Source organism: Mizuhopecten yessoensis, unplaced genomic scaffold (genome assembly GCF_002113885.1).
Source record: "Mizuhopecten yessoensis strain PY_sf001 unplaced genomic scaffold, ASM211388v2 scaffold917, whole genome shotgun sequence".
Lineage (NCBI taxonomy): Eukaryota > Metazoa > Mollusca > Bivalvia > Pectinida > Pectinidae > Mizuhopecten > Mizuhopecten yessoensis.
The window spans coordinates 514,700-540,271 of NW_018403786.1; the positions used below are offsets into that span (position 1 = coordinate 514,700).

Genomic DNA, 25,572 nt, shown 5'->3' on the forward strand with positions numbered 1-25,572 from the left:
CCCTGGAAAGTTGGAAACCCCCTCAGATAGGTCTCTAGATCTGCAACTGTTAAAACAAGTTCACTGAGGGTTGTATGTACTATTCTATTGTTTTGAAACTTTACAACTAAAAAAGTTGCAAAAAAAAAATACAAATATTTCGTTTATAACCTGATAGTAATGTTACAACTAATTGCTATCAAACTTAGTGTTGTCTTTGTAGGTTTCTTCAATTATTTTCTAGGTAGAAGTAGGGCAGATATTCAAATATTTGAAGACTAAAAGAAAACAATATCATGAAACCAGCTTAAGATTTCAATAATGGTGGACATAGTATTACAATTCTATTACAAATAAACTGAAGAATGATAATATCTCCACAATTTTCTTGTTTTAAATCCCTACGAAATAAACCTTACAATCATATTTTTATTTTCACAGATAGACTAAAACTGTAACCATGGCAACAGCACTGCCAAGGATTGCTCCGATTGGCACACCTGTGTCCCGTGCTGTGTCTAGTCAGCCCCGCTCATTCTCCACCCCTTGCACCCCTTCTATATATGGACCTTACCCACCTAGGGAGCTATCAAGCTCCATGGACCATGTATATGTGCCTGGGAGAATTAACCCCCTTGCTCCTCCTCCATCTAAACGACGTATCAACATGAGTTGGGAAACGTCGGAACAGCATTTACATAATCATAAGAGAAGTCAGCTGATGCAACGACGGGAACATGAAAGATATCACTCAGCCTGGTCAAAGGCGTTTTATGGTTCTGTAGCAGAACAGGAATATTATAGGTAAGTGTTTCATTGGATCATAAAATAAAACAATTCAAATACATGATACTTCAATGATTACGATAAGTACGATGTCAAGTATGGTGGTTTATAAGTGTTCAGGTCTGTAAAACCGTATTTCTTCAACTAATTCAAACTTGTTTGTCTGAAAAATGGTCTAGAACAAAAATTAATTATGGAATGCCATTATTTTTCCTGTTATATAGAAGTTGAAGCAACAAAAAGGAGGTTTTCTGGATTAGAGTTGCTTCCCTTGTCAAGGTAGTCGTCTCTCATTTTGATGCTCTGCAACTGTATAATTCCTAGATAGCAGGATTGGTTTAGTGTAGGGTAGACAATGGAGAGGTCCTGAGTGTGACCTTACAGCTTGAATTTCTTTCGTATTTGTTCTGGATGTTGATGTCAAAATGACATTTGTATATTTTAACTTGAAGGTATACCTTTTGCCTTAAACTAATTAAGATTCTGAAATATCTTCAGAAGGATTTTCCAAATGAACGTTTCTAGGGGAATGCGTTCCGTAAATCTGAACTCAATTTTTAAATATCAAATTTGAAAAATAATAATTAAGTTGTTAAGCAGCGCACATGTACTTCAAGACACAGTGATGAGTCATAATGATTTATGTATAAATCTGATATTGTAAAAAAAATGTTTCATTTAAAAGTCTGTACAAAACACATTTTCTATTTAAGTTTCATTCCTGATATTTCAATGATAATATAAATGTTTAGCGTGGTTGCTATTTTGTACCGATATAGGACCAATTGTTTATACCCACCAGACGACATTCTGAAATCAATTTTAATTTATTCATTGGTAAATCCCCAGGTCCATCGTCTAATGTATCGAATACTTTGTCAACCAAATTTATTGTATTATTCATAGGCATTTGGAACGTTGTAGACCATTTGAATTTAAAACATGATTCAATATGACGCGTTACCAAATGAACATCTTTTCCGAATTCATTATACCTCACATGTTTATTTAAAATTCAATGCCACAGAGTTATCAAGTTTGATTTAGTAAGAAAGTTTAAAACACTATTTAAATATGCAGCGATGTTGAAAAGACTGCTTGGTGTAGATAAATATATCGCCGGGGGGTATATTTAACGTTTTCTTGACATTTGTATTCTTGCTGTGTTCATTGACTTAATATAGCCAAACCCGTGCTATAATTCTGAAGTGTTTGATATATCAAATCTCGACCACTCACAATTCTTATGTAAATGTTCATAAGCAGTGTACTTGATCTTCTATCCGATGTCTGACGCTTCTTATAGTTGCAGTCATAATTTATTGCCATATACAACTATAACGACATTAAAAAACGTCATCGAAAGTTCACAAATTGTCAGTCCAGGGTCAACAGCCATTGTGGGCCGTGATAGGTGAAACAAGGGGGGGATGTAAATGGCATGATAAGACCAGCTAATCAATACGGCCATGTACGGGATCCCGTGGCAGGTGTGAGGGCTAAAGTCTGAGAACAAACATGGTAGCCACCCCGCTACCTAGGGGACAGGTGGTAACGCTAAATATTTCACAGGGTTCTAGTATTAATTCAATAGAACTTATTGTTTTATTATAAAACATCTTTCAATCTTAAGAAAGTATGTCACTCATCGTAAAAGTTAAAAATTGATGGCTGGTTCGTCAGTGTATTACAGTACATTGTATATGTTATCAATGTCCTGTGTAATCACTGGCCGTGTGAAAATGTTAAACGGGACATTGTTTGGACATATCTAATAAGTTTCCTTCTTTCTCTTTCCAACTTTATATCCTTCAGTCATTCCGTCTCTATATTTCCTTAAATGGCATCAAAATATTTGGTAAACAGACTACAATGTTTTAATCCATCAATTTGGTCATCGAGTAAAATACAACCATACAATGAGTTCTCGCTAAAAGAGTTCTAAAGAAGTCCTTTGATGTAAAATATATAATAATGTGTCATATATGCATGATACATATATAAGGTTTGATATCATAATTGATCTGAAAAATATAGGTATATATAGGTAAAAGAACAGTCAACTCATTCAGTCACCCCTGAAATTTCATAATGAACTATTCCAGCCTTTGAAATGGAAGAGTTCAAATGTGTCTTCAGGGTTGAACGAGTTAAATAATTCATTTGTTAGTTACAGGAACTACATTTTTATCATACTGATTTTACTTTATAAAAATTCAAAGACAACCTATCATTGTTCAATTCATATTTCATATTTGTTGAAATATTTTTACATATATATATCTTTTGACTGGGGACTTAAAATCTTCACAGCTTGCCTCACCCTGTTAAGCTTTCTAATCCTGTATTTGTACTGTATACCTGTTCCTTCTGTAGGACCAGGATCTTCTGAGCTATCTTGGATAATAATTAAGTTACCTACAATATTTACTCAGCTTATAATGGTAATAAGAAATTCTACTGTTACCTGTGAATACCAGACTTAATGTATTGTAACCTACCATGTATTTAAACTAATCTGACATGATTCGCGTATGGTTCACCATACATAGCGAGCATTTTAACTTCCAAATGTCTCTTTCGAAGTCTTTGAACTCTGTTAAAGATCAAGAATAAATGATCATGTTATAGAAAAATGTAATGGTACGAATTCTATGGTGTAGATAATGCATTATCATATATTACCATATTGGTTCTAATAATAGCCCATGCCCCCCCCCCCCTCCACTTTTTGGGCAAAATACCTAAAAAAGTTGTTATTTGTAGAATTTTTGAAGATTTTCCTTGTGTTTCTGATATACTGTAGGTTAATTTTGTTTATTATAAAGGACACTTCATATTTATAAATATGACATTTATTGTCCTTGTTGTAGGGAAACACGATTATTTGTTTCCCTGAGATTATGCATGTTTCATGAGGGCAAAGCCAGAGTGAAACAACATTAATTGAACTTGGGTGTGGTTGTACGCAGGTGTAGTACATGCCTCTCCTTCATTTTCCTGGAGAGGCTCTGAATCAAGGATGATATGGCAGAGAAAACTTGCATGAACACAAGAGGGCAACATGTCATTTTATTTCCCCATCATGTGAACAATATAATCCAATCAGACACATGTACACTGTAATATAGATGAGGTTAATAATATTTACTATTATTTGAAGGAGGTACAATAACATTATATCATATTCAGATATCAATTATATATTTTCTGAAAATTGTGGTCAATATTGAATTGCAGTGCTGAAAGAATTAACTACCGGTAGGTAAAAATTAACCCTAAACATTTTATCAAGAATTACTTGGCGGGGGGGGGGGAATTTTTATACCACAATTTCTAATCAATATCAAATAATGAATGGTGTTTTGGTATCAATATCTGGTATTTAATATCTATATAGTATTAACAGTTATCATATTTATACATTTGAAAAGATAGTATAATATCTGCCATGCGGCATTGCCAAGATGATTTGAATAAAATATGGAAGTGGCAGAATTTAATTGTCAGTGTTGAATGGAAACTTCATTGATTATATTGTCTATAAATCAATTCTACAAAATCGATCTTTGAAATGTATGTTATTTTTCATTGTTTCTATAATTTCAATTCATGAATATTTAATTAATATTCATTATTTTTTACACACATTGAAAGTGTATAAAGTATATTGACAATTCTGAGGCCTAAAAAAGATAATTGTGTGTTTCGGTATCACCCTTTGAAAAATCTTTGAAAGGTAGAGGAATATTTTAATTAAGGGTTAGGCTATCAAAAAAAAGGGGCAATAGGGAAACCAGAAATACACAATTCCTTTTTCAAGGTCGAACTATATTTGGTAACTTATATTATTTTATCTGTAGCATTCACAAAATCATTGTAGAGCACTTTAAATTTACACTTCCATATTTTATCATCTGGAAATGGTTTTTATGACTTTTGTATGGTCATGGATATGAAATCTTAAACACGCAGTCACAATTAAGTTGCTATAAATATGTTGAACCTCCCTATTTGTATTTTTCCGAGTCTTATCTGATGATATAAAATCTTGTCTATATGTATGATATCAGTCTATTATCAGAGCATTTTGAGAGACACTCTCCATCAGTCTTATCACTTTTTTCAGCATTTCTGTCCAATTTTTCGTAAATACAATTATCTCCCCTTAATTTGGTTTTGGACCACAACTCTAACATGCCCCAGGGCCGTAATAGTTCTTTCGGTGATTGGAATCCTATCTGACGCCACTGTATTTTTTTTACACTCGATCAGAACAGGGTTAGTAGCTGTTGTTGTTGTTTTTTTCATCTTTATTATTTTCTTTATGCCCCCGCCATAAAATGGGGGGGGGGGGGTCATATAATGTTGCCCATGTCCGTCCCATTCTGTCCTGTCCCATCAAACACTGAAACTAATTTCACATGGTGACAGGGGCGTTCATGTCTTACAGACATTTGCTAGTTTCATAATTGTCCTGCAAGATATGGATTTCTTTTCAGAATTGATTTATCAAAACTTATAGTAGTCATGCTAAGTTTCCAATGCATATAGTTCAAGCTTTTGGTAGTGGTACCAGACAGTTTTTTGGCTAGTTTTACAGCCGAATACAGGCTGTTTCCCCAAGCAAAAAAAGTGTCTTATTTTCCCAAAGTCACCAAAGAGTTTGGAATATCTTCCCAATTTCAGTGAAACTTATGCTATATTTTCCCGATCTTGAAGAAACAGGTTGTTGTAAGATTTAGGTAGAATGAACACTGTACCGTACAGGTGTCTTTAAATGTGAAAAAAAGGAAGAAAATAGAAGATTTGATAATTTATATGTCAGCTTGACCATGTTTATCGTACAATCTCATGTCTCTCTGTATCGTCTTACCCATACCTATCAAGTGTAACACCGATAAAATTCTATTGTTTAATGATATATAATGATCTGAGATTAATTGATATACCGCTGTGATTTAATTTGACAAATCCAGAAACATGGTTTCAGTATGGAACTGTAGTATGTATGCAGTGGCGGATCCAGAGGGTTTTTTGGGCTTCAGGAAACCCCCCCACCCTGATAATTTTCTTAAAAAATCATGTATTTTCACCATTTTCCACAATTTTCCCCCACATGGAAACCCCCCCAGGAAATTTGGAAACCCCCCCAGATAGGTCTCTGGATCCGCCACTGGTATATGTACATATTACCTGTAGCTGCCAGGTATCTGCTCACAAGGGACCAAACATTTATATACACAAGTTGATGAACATGCATGATATTTCTTACCTGAACAATGACCGTAGACTTGAGTTATATTATCTTGAGCTGACAGATTATCAAATTTCACCTCAAATTGGATTTATCTCGAGGTTTAAAAAAAAAAAATTAAGGTGATAGGTAAAATAGTTAATTGACATAAGTTAACTGAACATTCAGCAGATATAATTGAAGAATCGGTGAGCGAGAAAATGCCTGTTGACAAAGAAATTTTCACTCAGGTAAGTGCTAAACGTCGACAGACAATCACAATTTTGCCTCTGACAATAGGCCTTTGAATTTCCTCTACCGAACGCTATTGAAATGGTACAATATAGCACACGACTATTATAGTAAGTGCCCATTCAATATAAGTTCATTTTGTCATATATTACTTGCGGCGCAATTAAACCGCTAAGAGGCCGGTTAAATTGGTTTCAGGCTGCAGTAACAAGAAATCAAATCAGACAGGAATTTTTTGTGACAAACAATAAGAACCCTTTGGTCATAGATTATTAAATATTTGTTTTTCTGTTCGTGGCATAAGATCAGTTTGTTGTTAGGCTCTTAACCCTTTTACAGCTGTAAACCACAATAGACTCATCCAAATCAATGCATAGTCAAGTTTACTTAAGTTACATAGGGGTGATAGGGTTAAAACAGATATGCACTTTGTTGTTTTGACTGTCTGTTACCATTTTAAAAAGCTGATAGTATAGGCAATTTTTTGTTTCGAGTTTTGAGGTCGAATTGTTGTCTTTTCGTTGAGTAAGCCAATTACTTTTCTATTCACTGTACATACTCATATATATATGGAACATGAAGGATTGTTTTGTTTGCTTTTCAATATTTATAGGCAAAGCAAGTTGTTGAGTTTCTTTCTTCAAGATTTCCTGTTGTTCAATATGTACCAGGTAATATTCAACCATTGATCCCTTATTCCTGATATTCATCTCGAATTTTTTCACAAACAAATAAGTATAATGTTGTTTGCTCTGAAGGTAATAGTCTGTTAAAGGGCTGTGCTATCGTCCTACAGATATTTTGCAACAAAATTGAAAAAATAAAACAACGTGGCCATGTTGGGAATGGGGAAAAGAATACCCAAAATCTTGTTCAGTACACTTGATAATGGGGAAGGGAGTTCCCAAATTCTTGTCCCTAATACTAGACAACATGGAAGGAAGTGTCCAAAATCGTGTTTGTACTTACAAGACAATGAATGGGGAATTTGAAGGGAGTAACCAACTCTTGTCCTGAGTACACCAGGCAAGGGGGAAGGGAGTATAAACAAATATTGCCCATTCATGGCCAGTACACTATATGGCAACAGGGAAGGGGATCCAAAAATCTTGTCCATTACACTAAACAATAGAGAAAGGTGTCTCAAACATCCTGTCCAGTATACAAGAGGCAGGGAGAGGAGTAATATACATGAAACCTAATATCCCACTTTATATGGATGTTTAGTTTAAACATATTTAATTTGAAAAAAGTTATTCCATAAACTATGGCAGCATTTCATGAACAGTTGATATAAATATTATATATACATATTTATAAAACTTAACATTAATGTATACAGATGGAAATATGCGTTTCCCTTATATCAATACTAGGTCAAGGAATTTCACTTAAAATGGCATAGATATAGTATGAATGTCATACCTTACAATTAAAGTATGTACATGTATAATAAAGCATAGTGAATATGTACCACTGAGTGTTGGAACCAGTTTCTGCATGTAAATCGCAATTTTCTACTAAACATTTCATTTGACTGATAGTGGTGATTTGTCTTTATTATTTGATACTGAAGCAGATTATGCAAAACGATTCGTAGTTTTGATAAATTCTTGTACAAACAACCGTATATTATCAATTATCAGTCTGGTTCAGATTAATAGAACCGTTCAACAGTACATCTAGATCAATGACTATCATATCTAGACATTAATTGTCTGAAAAGTATATCACAACAGTGGTTGTATATATTACACTGAAAAAAATAATGAGAGTGGTTTTCTATTGAGAAAGAACAGTTACATGCTGGTGATAAGACTAAATTACACTTGAAAAGAACTGCATTCAACGTGCTACAACCGTGACGGAGTCTAGTATGTATTATATCAAATTTTCTGTTACCTACAGACAGTTTAGTTACAGGTTTGTGTTTTCTAAAAATACTATGTTTAAATTTTGACACTGTTTCTAGAGTTCTAGTTGTGATATATCTAATGATGGATAATAATGGATGTGATCTTTGGAACAGTTATCCAAGAAAAAGGATCTTGAAATAAAGTCATCTAGATCTTATACATTTTAAAAGTAGAGTCATATAGTATTTACCAGAACACAAACTGAACTTGGTTTGGTTTGTTTGTGTTTAAGCTATGTCCTATTAACAGCTATGGCCATTTAAGGACGTGCCAGATTTTGGTGGTGGAGGAAAGCCGGAGTTCCCGGAGGAAAACCACCGACCTACGGTCAGTACCTGGCGACTGCCCCACGTAGGCCTCGAACCCGTGACCCAGTGGTGGAGGGCTAGTGGTACATGTAGCAGAAAGTCAGATGCCTTAACCACTTAGCCACCTCGCCCCTCAAACTAAACTTGGACACATATGTTTAAATCTGTCTTGTTTGAATAATTTGCTGTAATAGTGTCAGCTGAATTCTAATAGTTTCCATTCATTGTAAATTACATTTACAGGGCTATGTCAATATTTTGAAGAACATAACATAAAATATGATACATGTAATTATGGAAATGGAAACCGTCCAAATACTATGAAGATATTTAAAACGATTTTCAAAGCAATGTCCCAGATTTTCTATAGGCTGTGGGCATACATTAAATCAGTTTGTTCATTTCTAAATGTCTTTTGATGGAAATAGTTAACAAAGGTCCCTACAAAAGGACACAGCGAGAAACGTATGACACTTCAATCGTACTCCGATGATCATAGTAATTATATCTATTCCGAGGTTATTTCGATACTGAGACGTAGTCTTTCATTAGCATGGTTGAGATATATATTGGCATTATGTATTCCTTGGGTTCTGTTTTATAGCGGAACGACCGGTAATTAATTTGGGAAGATTGCCAAAACGGCAGGAACCCTGAACTACAAATACATTTCCCTTCTAAGTACAAGTTCTTTCCTTGTAAATATGAAGCTCAATAATTTCATCAATTATCTATGATTGAATTCTCCTTTTCATAGGCTTTAAATGGCACCGTTCTCAAGACTCATGTGTATGTTGAAAACTTAATGAGCAGAATGGATTGGGAAATTGGTCGATGCCGCCGATCATAAACCTATTGAAACTTGAAAATAACGTTATTAATGTTCCAGTGAAGGATAAAAAACCACATCCAACCGTTGAGGCCTCTATGGTGTTGGAGCGACATACCATTGATTTTGTCTCACTTCAGTTGATGGTTGGGGGTTTCATTGCGCCAATAAAGATCCGGAGAAGTTATTGATCTTTCAGCTCGAAGTGAACGTTGGGGAAATGTTTAATAGCAGGTCTCAGCAAGGGTCCAAATACATCAGTAGATCACTTCCAACATTTTTATTGTACATATATTCGATTAATTAGAATCAATGTTTGGGAGTCACCGGTGTAAATATTCTGATTGTTTCCTTGTTTAAATCTATATATTGGGCGGGATAAATGTGTGGTACGTGTTGTACTTTTGGCTGGTCTATAGAATAGACTATGGCGGATTATCAGTGACAGACCGGGCTTATTATCGGACAGGATTAGTAGATGACAACGAAATGTCATACAATGATTTTTTTTAACACAATATGAACTGTTTTACCTGTACAAATTCCTACAATGTATGTGCTGTGCAGGAATATTGATTAATTTGAATATACTGAACGAGCTTCAAAAGGAAATAACCGAATGGATTTCTTTTTTTTTAATATATATATACATATTGTCGTTCAGGTTGGCCTTAAAATTGAAGTTATAAAAAAGATACAATGTAAATAAAACCGAATATACATGTAATAATATTTAAACAGTGAAGATATAACATAAATTTATGAATTATGTTTCTAAATACATAAGAAGTAGTTGTCATAACATTTATTTCATTTAAAGTCTATTTGTATTTACAATACAAAAGTCTTAATTACAGCATTGATTTTATTATGTATTGGTCTATTGTAAAACTAGCTTCTAATCTCTGAAAACTAAAAAAAACTTTTTTTTCTATTGACTTTTTCTATATTTATCCTGTATAACATTGAAAAAAACACTGTCTGACGATATGGCCATTTCAGTCAAAATGGGGTTTGGCTTATTTCCAATATAGGCTTATCACTGGTGATAGATTGAAACACTGATAATGCTGGAATGAGAATTGAAAAAAGAAGTGGTGATGTAGTAACAATATATTACAACTGTATACCAGGTACTGCTAATGTTAAAAGTAAAACTATTTCAGCAAGTGTATGGTCATGATAAAATGTAATTATTACAAGCAAATGTATATTATCAAATCGCCCTACAATGAAGTTAGTTAGGAGGATGCGTATATGATACTGTAATCTGAGGTTGTCCTTTGCTGTAAGTTGTGTCGGCCGCCTCCTAAAGTACATCCTCGATTTCCAGGGGTTACGCTCACCAGAGTATGCTCTCTACACTGTAGAGAGCGTAGGTGGAGCGTAGGTGAGCGTAATCCCTGGAACTCGAGGATGCCTAAAGTACAAGACTGATGTTATTGAACCTTTATACATATCTTAACAATCACAATACCCTATGCATATATGTGACCCCAAGTGTGTTTCCATTCGTACATGCATTAAGAGTTACGGCCCTTAATTAGATAGTTATTCTTATAAGTCTACTACTCCAAAAGTGATAGATTTCAACGAAACATTGCAAACATGCACCTACTCCGATAGCCTACAATACATGAATATAATTAAGCATTCAGAAGGTATGTATTTATATGTAACCATCAACACCATTTACAGAGTTATGGCCCTTGATGTAATTATCATGTATGTGAATATGCTGTGAACTGAGGTGAACTCTTTCTCTGTATTAAATTAATGTTATTTAGTCTCATGTATTACTAATTGGCATCAAATAATTATCGTGTAGTGGAATTGGACTGGGTCGTTTGCCAGTTACGTGTACCAGGTAGCTATGCAATTGAATTGGTAGAGTGTCCTCCTAGAGTGTGGAATTGTTTTTCTTCTCCTGTTATAAAGGCATCAATATATTTTCAGATCAATAGTTAAGATGACGGGAGATTCATTAGGCTTTAATTGTGGCTGACGACCATTGTTAGGGTATGGGATTCTAAAGTTAGCCATGATCTGGAATACAGTCCTAGTTAAACTTGTAATTTACTTAAATTTGTATCTACTTGTAATTGGTAAATCTTAATTTATAAAACAGAGTGACCTTGACCTTAAATGTATGAGACTCTGTGTACATGTGGACATAAATAAATCACTGACGAATTTTGATTGAGGTCAAAACATCAACTGCGTGACAAATCAATATTTGAGATATGGGGTCAGATTGAGGTCTGGTCAGATGGGATCAGATTGGCATTGGGTCACGCAGGATTCCATTAAGATTGAGAACAAAGGGGAGGTCACCCTCCCATGAAGTGATAAATATGGAGGTACTCGACTGAGAACTAGGTAATCAAATAAGATAGAGTATTTACAATGTAAGCAATGGCCCGAACAGGTTCTTTATTTTAGTCTGTTTATTATCAGTGACAGACCTATAGATAATTATTGTGTTAAATCATTATCAGCTAGAATGCATTCTTAACATGTCCTGCCATAGACTAACGAGTATATAATTATATAATGGATTATACATCTATACATACGTCTACTCTATCTGCATACATATATACAGTGTATTATAGTACCTGGTAGTTATTTCTTTTTCTTCATCAAACCATTACGAAAACTATTGTTATTAAAATATATTTTTGTTATGTACTTGGTACAAAAATTAAATTAAAACTGCAGATCGGCGCAATATTCATATATTTTCTCCAACACTATTTAGATTATTGGTGCTTAATTATATTTTTTGTTTGGGAAACATATTCGGAAGCCCTTGCATGACCTTGTAACCTTGACCTTGAACCTTTGGCCTCTGTGTAATACACACATATCCTAATGAATTAGCTACAGTTGTATAACAAATAGTTGATATTCCCTTAATTTCTAATAAGATAGGTAAGATAGATAAAATAAGTTAAAAAAGATGAGATTGCAACCTTGACCTTTGACCTTCGGAGTCCATGAATTCACACTATTTATACTTATTAATCATTCTAGATCTACTGGTTTATACAATGTGTATCTTAGTAGTCTGATGCTGTTTTCAATTTCTGACAAAAAAACCCACTTTTAACTCCATGGGCCTTAATAGTTGTTTGAAACTTTTAGGGATTTAGAAGTTCTCTCCAAAAATACAAAATACACAACTACCGGTATATGTAACGATTTACATACACTGTATATGCTTTTTAAAAGCTACATTGATGACTCAGGAATCGATAATCAGCACAGCTATAAATAGGCAAGCCTTGTATGATTGTAGGGATTAACAAAATCTCTTTTCAACACCACATGTTACTTATAAGGTGAACAATTTTCAATAAGTGAACACGTTTTTGTTCAATTTAAAAAGCTAAAAGTGATTTGGACCATACCATCTGCCTGATTTACTATCATAGACAATGTGCAATTTGTTACTGGACAGCTATTCCCCATCGGTCATGACCTGGACTGTGATGCTAGGTTTATGTGAGCATTTACGGTAATGTCGCCAATACACATACAAAATAAACATTTTGTTAAAATTAATCACTCTATACATTTATAATAGCACTTTTCTGTACACACTTTGCTCATGAAAATTAATCTTTCAAATCTACAGGTTTCTAAGGAAGAAATTGACACAACTTTTTGTCAAATAAAAAATCTGAAATATAAATTTCACACGAAAGAAAACAAATGCGGATATCAATTAGACTTTTTGGATTTAAAATTCTAACCTTTGAAACTGAAGGCCTTTTGAACTGAAGTATATACATAAGGTTTAAATGAGGTGAGCTTTGTGGTCAGCATAGATCTAGACCTGCTGTGTATACCTGGTAAATAAACTATTTCCTATCCAAGTATATGTCTGAATGACGTGGGTAAACTTTGCACTGTAAACAGTAAATATGGACAAGTTAAGATAAGGTACGATAAGTCGAAGAGTAAACTTGCACAAGTGTCATATCAATGATACAAATGTCGCCTCGAACAACCAGCCAATGAATAATTTCGACAATTTGTAATCTGGGGCGGAGATATTACAGTTAAAAACAACATTTAAACGTTATTAAAACGTCCAGGCATATCGGCACCCTTGGCAGGCTATTTATCAATGCATGAAGTTTCCTTTTCAAACAGTCTCATTAGTGAGTGTATGTATGTTTTTTAGGAACAAAACCTTGGTTGTTGCTAGTACTTATCGTATCAAGTTTCGCTACGTTTTGTAGAACTAAAAACTACCCAATTTAATAGAACAGAACAGCATGTTCAAGGACAAACTCACCTTGGAGTTATCGATAATAATCAATGTCATTACTTTTTGGGTTGGATAGGATTTGTTTAAGGTAACTGAAGTACCAACAATTCAAAATACTTTATTACCTTTGGCACGGCTGTGAAATATTTGTTTAAGTCCTGGCACTATTGTGATGTGTTTGTGCAAGTCCTTTTCAAAAGAAACAAAAGAAATATACTGCAGAAAAATTGGATGTTGCATGGCGGTGCATTTTACAGAATTGTAGGCTGTTCAAAATTAGATTGTTTGAAAAAAGAAATAAAAAAAAAAAGAAGAAAAATATATAAAACTAGTGGTCATACTAAATTTCAAACCTAACACTGTACCGATGTTGCCATAAAGGAATAATGAAAGCATAATTTCAAAATAAGTGTCCAATTTATGGGCCACATCATCTTCGCTAGCCAAGTATTCGTGAAGTGTATACAAAGCGAACACTTGGTTAGCGAAGATGGGGCCACATAGTCTATGAAAATCTTTACAGGGAAATTTACTCTAACCCTTTAACCACTGTAGACCAAAATAGACTCATCCCAATAAATACATGCTAGAGTCCACTTAAGTTACCTAGGGATGAAGTGGCTAAGCTAGAAAAACTCCTTTTTGTTGCCCCATCTTCTATTTAGAAGGTAGAATACTCCCAAGTCGAAAAAAAATGTGAGTGGAACTCTTCTTTGCGATTATAACAGTGGTAGGCTTTACCTTAAGTTTACAATGTTGACTATGTTAAACCAGGGCCCAGACTATAAAAGGAAAGAGGCGGAGCCTACATTTGAAAATGTCTGATTTTTAGCTGCAGTTAAGAGCTCAGACAATTTTTCGTTAAAATCAAAAGTTTCAGGAAAATACAAATTCCCAAAAAATGTCTTGGGTAAAGTTCAAGATTTAGTGAACAGTTCTGTTTACTTACATATTGTGATAACTAATATTTTGTTAGAATTTGCAGTATAAATAACTAAAGTGAGATAAATTCTGAAAAATTTGAAATTGTCCCCTTTCCCATTAAGGAAGATTTCACCTTAGATGAACTTAATTACTACTCCTAGATTGTAAACACAAAATACTGTGTTCAGTGTGATATGTTTTAAGGTTGGTGATTGGTCGAAATGTGTCCGGAGCGATATACCATTTTGTAACTTAATTATCCTCTGTAATCCTGTTCAAAAAAGTATGTGTAATTTATATACCACTATATATAGACAAAAGAACTCTTTAAGATTACATATTTTGAGTTGGTCTTTCAGATGAAATCATCAGATCTTAGAATATAGGAATTGTTAAGCAAATTCACCGGTTGGAAATATTGAATTTAATGGTCCAAAATCAGGAATCACCTTCCAAAATAGGGAGAGTCAGCAAGTATATGCTACAGTACCCTTTTTTTACCTTCGCTCTTCAGTATAAACATTTGCAGTAGGTTTATTCATCAGAACTTCCTTGTTTTTTACTCGATCTCCATTTGTTTCAACCAAACAGTTATAAAACTGTACTAAATAATCCGCATTTGTATTTTTTAAATTTTTTATATTGACAGTAATTAAAACTCAAGGTTAAAAGATTTCAATTATTTATTAATTGATATAATGTTTAGATAAAGGATAATACTGTTGTTTATACTAAAACAAGATATTTCTTTGGTCATTGTATGCAACATTATCTGCAAAAATTCTAATTGAGCATTTAAAAAAACATTGAAAAATATTTAAATGGGGATATATATATAACCCTTGTGTTTAGCAGAACAATATAATGCTGACTTTACAATTGTACGTCAAATGACTTCATGCTGACCTGGTTCTTATAACTGTACATGTATATAGTCTTATAGAGTATGTAATTAATTTAAATAGATTTAAAGTTCATTAAAAGTACACCCAACACTGTGTTAGTGTGGTAATATTACAGAGATTGATCGATGTGAGATTATTGTAGGTTTATTCATTTATAGTATACAATACCTATATCAATACACAAAACAATTGAACACGGCAAAACTATAAGTTGTACTACTTCAAAAGTATTCATGTCCTAGACTTTTTATAAGTAAAGAAAAAAAAATGTTGAGGAAGTTTAAATTGAACATATCATCATCAGATACAACTATATTATTTGTTAATATTTAAATGTATTTTTGAATTTTTTCGTTATTGATATGAAGCTCAATAAACATTATCTGGGTTCCAGTGTCAATATATATAGCAATTGACATTTAAGGTAGCCGAGTAATTTACAGTGTGAAATATATAGGATTTAACCCTTTCACCCCTAACATGCATTGATATGGATCAGTCCATTATGGTCTACAGTGGTGAAAGGATTAATTGTTTAAATGATCTTGTTGACTTACCCCTGCGAAATGATTATGAATAATTCATGAAACTTCATGAACAGTTCATGAAATATTCATGAATAATATTCATGAATGTTCTTGATTTGTTCATGAATATTTTCATGAAATTCATGAACTTAAAACTTCATGAATAATCTTGAGCAAAATATTTCATGAAAATTCATGAATATAAATTCATGAATATTCATGAATATTCATGAATGTAAAATCATGAACTTTCATGAATATAAAATCATGAATATTCATGAATATATGAATTCATGAACATTCATGAAAAATGGCAACAATTCATGAATGTTCATGAATGTTCATGAAGAAAACGTCCCATTTTAAGTTCATGAATTGAAAATGCTTGAAATATTCATGAACATTCATGAACATGTACAAATTACCACATTTCATGAACTTTCATGAAAGTTCATGAAAGTCTAATACCATATGAAAATAAACAATGGAATTCCACTTGGATACCAGAGGAAATACCACTGGATTCCACCAGCAATTTGACCTGGAATTTGTGGCCAAATTGCCCAGTGGATTCCAGTGGTATTTCCACTGAAATACCTAGCCAGTGGTCACTGAAATTCAAATTGGAATCACTTATATGAAGATAACAATAATAATGGACATTCAATAGATTCTGAATTTACAGTTATGACGGTATATATAATCATTCATGCTGTGTTTAAAGTTAGAAATAATGCAAGTAACGTCACAAATATCTTTTAAACATGAAAAAATGACAGTTGAATAACATATATATTTGCAAAAGTTTTTACTGCTACATATTTAGCATTGTTAAATATGAAATATGGATGCATGGTTCACATATGGTCTGTGTGGTTTCAAGAATATGATACAGCTGACATTATTAGGTTAGAGTTGTAGAATACAGGTTTCCCAAAACTCTTGAAATTTATCTGTATTGTATATGCAAATACATGCTGGTTTCCTCGTTGTAGAACTTGCACACTTTTTACCCGGTCTACTTATTGCGAGTCTATCCATTCTCCATGTAACAATTGATGGTGTTTGAAGTTCGAAATGTTCGTCTTCTATTTCGTCTAAATCACTGAGTTTGTTCAAAGCTTTTTAAACAAATTTGGAATTAGGATCGGAAATAATAATTCCTTCACCATTAAGTTTTTGTTTTGTCAGTAACAAACACTTTATTTCCAATTGCAAGCTCCACACTGTACGTTCCAATTATTACTGTTGTCATTTTTCTTGGTAGAACTTCTTTTGCCTAAACTTTTATCTAAAAGATATTCTCTTTTGTTTTGCAAAATTATTCCTAGTATTTGCCATACCTCTTTGTATGTCTGCTTAATTGAGGTGTCACTGATAATACATTTTTAAAAAACCGTTGTTATTTTCCAAGAATATTTGGTGCAAGGGGAGATCTTTTTTTTAAATATTGCCAGTACGTGTCTGCCGCATCTTGCATGAGATTGCTGAAAAACTGTTGTGGTGCTTTAGGTATTCCTCTTTTATCCTTTTTCAATAGCAAATCTTTCGCTGTATATCTTGGGACATTTTACACATCACTGTCATCCTGCAGGCTGGTGTTATCTTCTGAGCTTGTACACATATGCTTTAATTATCATTTGAAGATCTTGCACTAAAGCTTACATCTTCAGGTTCTGGCTGCTAATAATACTGCCTGTTTGTGTCGATGTCAGCAAAGCATGACGACTCTGTATCTGGCACACTTCAAAACGATCCATCAAGCAATCGAATGCATCTCTGATGTCCGCGTCAGTAAATTTTAGGAGTAATCCCATTTTCTGAATAAGAAAAAAGTTAATAATTTTTCATTTATCTTATAAAATACTGTAGAAATTAGTATATAGGCCTACCTGTATTTTCAAAGCCCCTGTACATCAACCTTATTTTTTGGGGGGGGGGGGGGCTTTGATATCACACAAGTGGGACAGTAATTTTTATTGAAATTATATATTATCTATCTGCAAATTTCATACAAGTTAAGAACTATCTCAAGAGGTGCATTCATACTGTAAACTTCAAATTCGGCAGGGTGGGATTGGGTGCACACGCACACACGTTTGGTAATTTGGACGCAGTAACCATTAGCACTCAGTAATATATTCAATTCTGTTTTCTAACGTATAATTTTCAGTATCGATATCATTGCTAAACCCGCACGGTAAATATGACCACGGAATTAGATTAGATTATATAAGTCCGTAATATGACGAATCAGATGAGTTGTTGCCAATGTAAACCGTTGTAACATCATGATCACAGACTGGTTTCACATAATTACACATAGTTTTAACATTTCATACAAGTATTTCATAAAATCCCAATCAGATTCTTACCTTCGGCTTCGATAACCTTCCTGCCGTCTTTCGAAAATTTCTCCATCTCCACTTTCTTCTGAAGCGTATTTGGCGCGGGATTAATTTCGTCCAATCAGAATAATTCCTCTATTCGCTCCGATCCTACCGGAAGTCAATTTATAAAAATATGGCATGGAATGACTTCGGTGCGAAAAAAGACCATGTAACTTTGTCTGTCGATAAACAGGCACACCAATCGATGAAAGGAAGATTAAAACACATATAAAAAGATACGGGCTTCATCTCAATGACGGCGATGCAAACAATGGATAGGAATTGGAGTTTGAACATTCGCCCGACAGCATGTCAACAACTCCAGTTTCCCCTGGATTTTCGCACACTAGGTAAGACTAAGGCCATCATACGTTGATTAAATTAACTTAAGGAGCAATGCCATGTTGTTTCCGTAGTTATTTCAATTAAAAGTTTTTGTAAAAAGTCCAGAGGTGTAGGCGTGTCGCTGTTTTGTGCCACTAAGTCACCGAATATTTCACAGGCGTTCGAAATTCTGACAGTAAATTGACAGACCTAACGTTAAATCTTATAAAGGAATATGGACGATTAAGTCAATTACTATCGATAGTAATACTGTTATCTTGAAATGATAAATATCTCAATTTACTGTCAGAATTTTAAATGCTTGTGATTATTTTCACCGCATGGCGACGGTAAAATCCTGGGTATAATCGAAGTCAAGTATCTCTTCGTTTTTGAGGATTATGTTGTATAATATTGTACCAATTGTGAACTAATACTTGTACTTTACATAACGAAAAAATAAAAAAAAAATCCTGTTCATGATCTATGATCTAAATAAAATGTTTAGATTATTATTTTTACTGCAACTGGCAGTTGGAATTATTCTGAGCAATGTTGACTGAAAATGTTTATGTCCAATGTTAATTACCAGTAAATATACTGTCAACTTACCAGCCATGCCAGTATTTACTGGTAAACATTGGACAACAATTTCTTTAGTAAATATTAATTGCGGCCCTGAGATAATTAGCTATCTTGTCAATTACCTCATATAGAACTCCCTGATCTCAAAGATCTCATCTCGCTTTCAGTTTATAAAAGTGTGAAGGTTCATGATCTTTCCTGTTCAGGTGTCCCGCTTTGTCGGTGACTAACTGATGTCATTAAACAAACTTCAAAATACACTAGTCTCAAATTTAGAAATGGCTTGACATCCTTGAACTACCCGACTATTTACTAAGGATGTTAAACATTGTAAACCAAGCTGGAAACAATTCTGAATTTGGTCTTCAATAAACAATAGTTCCATCCGCAATAAGCCCATGCCTGCAGGTAATAACACCCTCCCCCCAATATCATTATGAATTTCATTATTTTTTAATTCATTTCCCTATATATACATGTAGCGTGTAATATATATATGTCTGCAATTAGACCACCCAATATTTTACACTTGCTCCCTGGGCTTATTGAAGGATAAATATGGTAGATGATAATTAATTGGTAATTGGCGTGTTCAGTATATCATACAAATTATATATTTCAGATCAGATTCAGAGACAAGCTCTGATGATAAATTAAACCAAGATCTAGAGGATATGGCCAATTGGCATGAAGACCAGGGTTCAATATACTCAGAATCTGATCAGGAGATGACAGATCCTGAACAGGATGATTCAGAGGCCAACAGTGATTCCGAAGATGAGAACCAAAAGGAAATGAATTGTGACTGGTGTAGTTCTTATGACTTCACTGTATTCAACTCAGAATTAGCAGTCAACAAAATTCCTAATTCTGATACTATGACTAAACTTGAATGGCTGTGCTATCAGTTTCATAGGTTTGTGTCCCATCCATCAATGAGCAAAGCAGCGTTTACACAAAATCTTCAGGTGCAGAAAATAATACACAATGACAAAGACAATATACAAAACAATAATGAAAATAATGAACTGCCAGGATGACTTTTTACCAGCTGTGCCAATATCTCTGAATGTCCTTGCAAGTCTGGGACATATTGAGTCAGAATTTGAAAAATGCCATTACCATGCCCGTGTTAAAGGAGCATGCTGAAAAATCACTCTGCATTCATGTTTTTGAACTAGTTGACTGGAGACACTGTATTAGTTCATTGCAGTAGACTAGGAAAGAAGTTCATCTTAGTCCAAATAACACCAAATCTCACATTCATAAGTGTTAAACACTTGAACATAACTGACTTAACATAGTCATATTTTGTATAAACTCATGTACGTTAATAGCTAGCCTACAATTGTCTTTGTAAAGGGTAATATATCTATTAAAAAATTGTTAAACTGATGTATTGTTCCATTTTTTCTAGTTAATACCACTTCATGCAAAATGTATTTCAGATCTCATCACCTCTGCATGGATTGTCAGAGGAGTTATAGTTCCATTGGAATTAATATTCCAGTAGAAATATAATTCCAGTGATTTTTTTCCAGTGGAATTCTACTTGTATTTTTTTGCTTCACTGGAATTCCACAGGATTTTTGTTTTCTTCTCTGGAATTCCAGTGGTATTTCACTGAAATATTTCATTCCAGTGGAATCTCACTGAAATTCCAGTGTTATTTTCAATATGTATATATATATATATATACATAAGGAGGTGAGAAGCATGTGATTTGTAGTCTGTGACCTTAACAACTGACTGAGCCACCGCTGCTCCCAGTAATTACAGTGCTTCCCAAAGTCAATAAAATCAATACAGATGGAACTCCATAATATAATTTATGTATACTTCCTGCAAAATTGGCAATTATATTTATATATTATATATATTTACATTATTATATACATTCATGCAAAATGGACATGGAGTTGAAATAACCACAAGAAAAAAAATGGTTTCTGAGGATACTGAGTTTTCTCATCATTCATAATTTCATGAATAATAGTGAATTTTGTGTATTTGAAATATTCATCAAAGTTCATGATTTCTGCTCAGTCAATCTTTAAGAAATTTTGATGAATTTTAATGAATTTGCATTATTCATTTAAATTCATCAAAGTTCATGATTTCTCAAGGATATGCCTTTCATGAATTCTGATGAATTTTAATGAATTTTTGCTGTGCATAAAAGTCCATGAATAATTCATAATCACAAACTTCATGCAGATTCATGCATTTTTATGAATTTATTAATTATTCATAAAAGTTCATGAAGAATGCATGAAAGCAGGTTGATGAATATTCATGAATAAGTATTCATGAATTTCAAACTGTCTGTATTCATGAATGTTCATGAATTGTTCATGACCATTCATGATTTCATGAATACCCTCTCGCAGGGGTAGAAATCACAAGTTTGTGAAAATCCATGTTGAAGTTTGTTCAGCATATTTCTGTAATAAAAAATTGGCTTTGTGATGTACGTGATATATAATCTGTCATACATTGTATATAGATCTTTCGCACGAAATAAATAATTATTTAAAGATGGGTTTCCTGGAATTCCATCTTTGCGTATTGCAGAGTTATCTTCGCTTGTGAGCAGGTATTGATTGTTACGTTATTTGTTTGTGAGAGTAACGTCATCAATTTTTGAGAAACTGATGGAATTTTCTCACACAAACCAATGACGTAACAATCAATACCTGCTCACAAGAGAAGATAACTCTGCAATACGCGAAGACGGAATAGGGGAGGGGGGTTTCATGATTTATTTTCATTGTTGACTTGTATTTCTCATAGTACATACATTATAAACGGGTAATAGTATATATGCTATATAACAGTGTGATGTAATTAATGAGGAGACAATCTCATAACATTTCGATACACACCAGAAGTCTATCCTGATAGGCTGTAAGTTTCTTTCTGTGGTATATACAATACATGTAGAGGTCTACTTTCAAATTCAAGGGTACTGCGAACTTTTACCTGGCCTTTCCATAACTACCTATACCCTTTATTTTGTTCTATTAATCAAATGAGCCACAGTGAATTAGCATGAAATGTGGTCATGAAGGTTTGACTAAAGCAGCCATATTGGACCAAAACTAAGTTTGGAACAATTTTTCATTATTTTAATGTACTGATATTAAGATTTTTTCGGGGGGAAATTAAACATTTTCTTTGATGTTGGAAAACTAGCCATACCATTTGCTTTTTAAATTGTGAAATGTTGATAGCAGAAACCAGTCTTAAAAATAGCTTGTAAATTGATGTAGAAATTGCTAAAAATAATTATTTAGTTATAGGGTGGGTGGTGCACAGTAAGTAGGTATAATTTTCAACACTGACAGGCTAGAACGATTGAACTTAAAAATCAGATTGACAATATATACAACATCAAAAGACGGTATACCTTTGACGATGTTTTGTGACAGTACATACAAGGTATAGCTACAAAACAGTGACGTTCCAGTACTAGTGCTAATCCCTCGCAGTTGTTGGTTCTGATGATTATTTTTGTTTTGTGTTTAGGTTTAACACAGAGAGGTTAGATTTAAAAAGCTCTATATAGTACTTATATTTCTGTGTTACAGGTACGTAGATTGTATAGACGAACAGCCCCTGTTTTACATGTAGACAGTACCTATCGGGTGACACATTCGGTAGGGATTTAACTGTTTACACTGGTATCTAGGCCCCCTGGCCACCATATACAATTTAGTGGATTAAGCGTCTACAAGTACTGACCGATGAACTTGTATATATATATATATGTATATATATATGGGGCAAAGATATATATATTGTGTTTTATAGGTGTATAAACTTAATACGGTTCACACTTATGGCATACAAACTTTAAAATGGACCAATTCAAAGCTTTCCAATTATAAAATGTTGACTCAACATTTTGACATTAATTTTCTTCAATACATGCATGTACAACTTATTCTTCATTCATATCATTATTTTGAACTCAATATTTGCAGTCTAAATCGCATTGAGAAAAAAAATATAGAAATTTATATGAAGCTTGAATAACAAAAATTTCAACTGAGCTTAGACTTCAAAATTTTGAAAAAAAAATCATTTTAAGGGAAAATTAATTTCTACACTTGCTATATCCTTTCATAAAATGGTCAGGTGTGTTAAATGCTAATTAAGTATGATATTGAAAACCTAGATAATCATAATTTCATATATAAAAGCCAGAAATTATGAGAATAGTATTAAGCTAAGATTAAACATGTCTTGTTTTTACTAATGTGTGTATGTGTGACGGCTATCTCTTTCCTTACACATGTCATGTGATAATTTTCTGGTGTAAATGTGTCAATATCTTTCTTAGTATTTTTAGTGCTCTACAGGTTGTCCGTCCAACTACTAAAGGGAAATAACTCTTACAATTGAGACAGGCATAAGTGTGGTATATATATTGGTTAAGATTTTCAGCGTTTCCAAAGGAGGTATTTTTATATATTTTTCAAACTTTATGTTTTAAAAATCAAAAATATTCTACTCCACTTAGCGAGTTAAATTTTCTACTCCACTTTTGACTTTTGTTGGACTGAAAAATAATAAGATTGCTGTTTTCATCTAGAGGGGAACTAGCTGTGGGAACCGTAGCCTCTAGGCCTGATCTGTTTATTATTATTTTGTTATTGTTATTGGACCAATAACAATAAAAAAATGATAACAAAAAGATCGGGCCTAGAAGCTATGGTTCCCACAGCTAGAGGTGAACCAATTAATGGTTAATTATACAGGAAATTAAGGCTTATTATTGTCATTTATGGGTCAGTGAACAGATTTGAGGGCCTTATTTCTAACACCTACTTTCCTCACACTGTTATTTGCCAATAAAATCAATGTTAATTTCACCCATCACATACAACTACTAAACATTATATGTTGTGTACTTATATTGGCCTTCATGATAAATTCGCCCTCATAAAAAGACGAATGCGGTTATGCAATATATCATATTTATCACATAATGCACTGTTTTATCCAGTGGATATACCCATGACATTTTTTTTGCGTATTAACTCATGTAATCAGCCCTATGATTGGTTGTAAGTTTCAATTGTTTCAATTGTGACGTGATGCCTATGACAAGTACATGAGCTCACAGACTTTAAATACGCCCTGGAGTCAAAATGGCGGGTATTTACATTTCAAGGTTGCTTGAAAATTGTCATTTTACACGAATAAATGCCACAAATCTTGATTATGTGATTAAAAGGATCTTACACTCGTTTTTATTTCATATGAAATTTATGAAACTCGTCACAAATTTTTCATTTTAGCTCGACAGAGGCTCGCTAAATTGAACAATTCTTAGACTCTTTTCATAAATCTCATATGAAATGGAAACAAATGTAAGATCCTACATATATATACATTAAAAGAACATCTGAGAATCAAATTCAATTAGCTTTTACCGGGGTAGTCATTCTGTATGATTTTTTCCCCTTCAAAGCAATTAATGCAGATTAAGTCTTTTCATGTTCTTCCAGTTTTCTTATGATGTATCCATTTCAGGAACACAAAACTTTTTTTTCATTCGTATCCCATAACTATTGTGAAATATATTCAAATGAGACTGATTGAGTTGAAAAAAAATTGTATATGTGTACCACACTCGTACAAGTTATAAGTTCCGTAACCTCTGAAAAGCTATTGACACCTGAACATTACTTTTAGTTTTTTTTTAATGAAAATTGATTTGAGATTTAATAAATATCGGAATACTATTAATGTGAGTCCATATTCTTGAAAAATCATGCTAGCATAATTCCATATCTTTTGAACTTCTAAGTGTAAAATTTGTCAAATAACTTTATGTCACCTGTCTTTAATTAAGTAAGGAGGTATAATGTATTCACTTTTGGACATAAAGTGAAACAGTGTTTGTATTGAAAAATTATTACATAATGTATCGCAATGCAAGCACCAACTGTAGCCCACTCTGACTGATCCAAGGTAGACAACTCAAGCACAGACTACAACCCATTCTGACTCACTAGCTAGTCCAAGATAGACAACTTTAGCAAAACCTATAACCCACTGTGAAGCATAGGGACCTAAGAATTTGTTACAGCTTTACTTGAACCTAAACTAAGGTGTTTAAAGTCATTTTACATGTTTGGTGGGTTTAGATCAATTTTCAGTATTATCATTTGGGGTGGCATTTACAAATGTGTAAATATACTCTTAATTTAGCACTTAAGTTTTAAGGTCCAAATATAGCTACATGTAACAAATTCTCATGTCCCTGTGAACTCACACCTGATAAATCAATACATGTATATAGATATATTAAGGAGTGAAGG

General features: G+C 33.3%; 2 protein-coding genes and 1 long non-coding RNA gene across 3 annotated transcripts in view; 2 read left to right on the forward strand and 1 right to left on the reverse strand.

Moving 5' to 3' along the window:
* Nucleotides 1-25,572, forward strand: part of LOC110454630 — a 35,966-nt gene that overhangs the window by 2,018 nt on the left and 8,376 nt on the right. The window contains exon 2 of the mRNA XM_021504253.1: nucleotides 421-783. Coding sequence (XP_021359928.1) covers nucleotides 440-783 — 344 coding nt within the window. The 5' untranslated portion in view covers nucleotides 421-439. The remainder of the gene's footprint in view (nucleotides 1-420; nucleotides 784-25,572) is intronic.
* On the reverse strand, nucleotides 16,733-18,423 carry LOC110454648. Its single transcript, XR_002463392.1, has 2 exons — nucleotides 18,317-18,423; nucleotides 16,733-17,761 (listed from the first exon to the last, which is right to left on the reverse strand). It is a non-coding gene; the product is annotated as an uncharacterized LOC110454648 (long non-coding RNA).
* On the forward strand, nucleotides 18,450-20,635 carry LOC110454643. The gene is made up of 2 exons (XM_021504274.1): nucleotides 18,450-18,681; nucleotides 19,863-20,635. The coding sequence occupies exons 1-2, from the start codon at nucleotides 18,641-18,643 to the stop codon at nucleotides 20,278-20,280; spliced, it is 459 nt and encodes a 152-aa protein (XP_021359949.1). The 5' UTR covers nucleotides 18,450-18,640; the 3' UTR covers nucleotides 20,281-20,635.

Coding starts and splice junctions, on each gene's coding strand:
- LOC110454643 (XM_021504274.1), top strand. CDS start 18,641: ATGTCAACAACTCCAGTTTCCCCTGGATTTTCGCACACTAG. Junction 18,682..19,862: donor CCTGGATTTTCGCACACTAG/GTAAGACTAAGG, acceptor TATATATTTCAG/ATCAGATTCAGAGACAAGCT.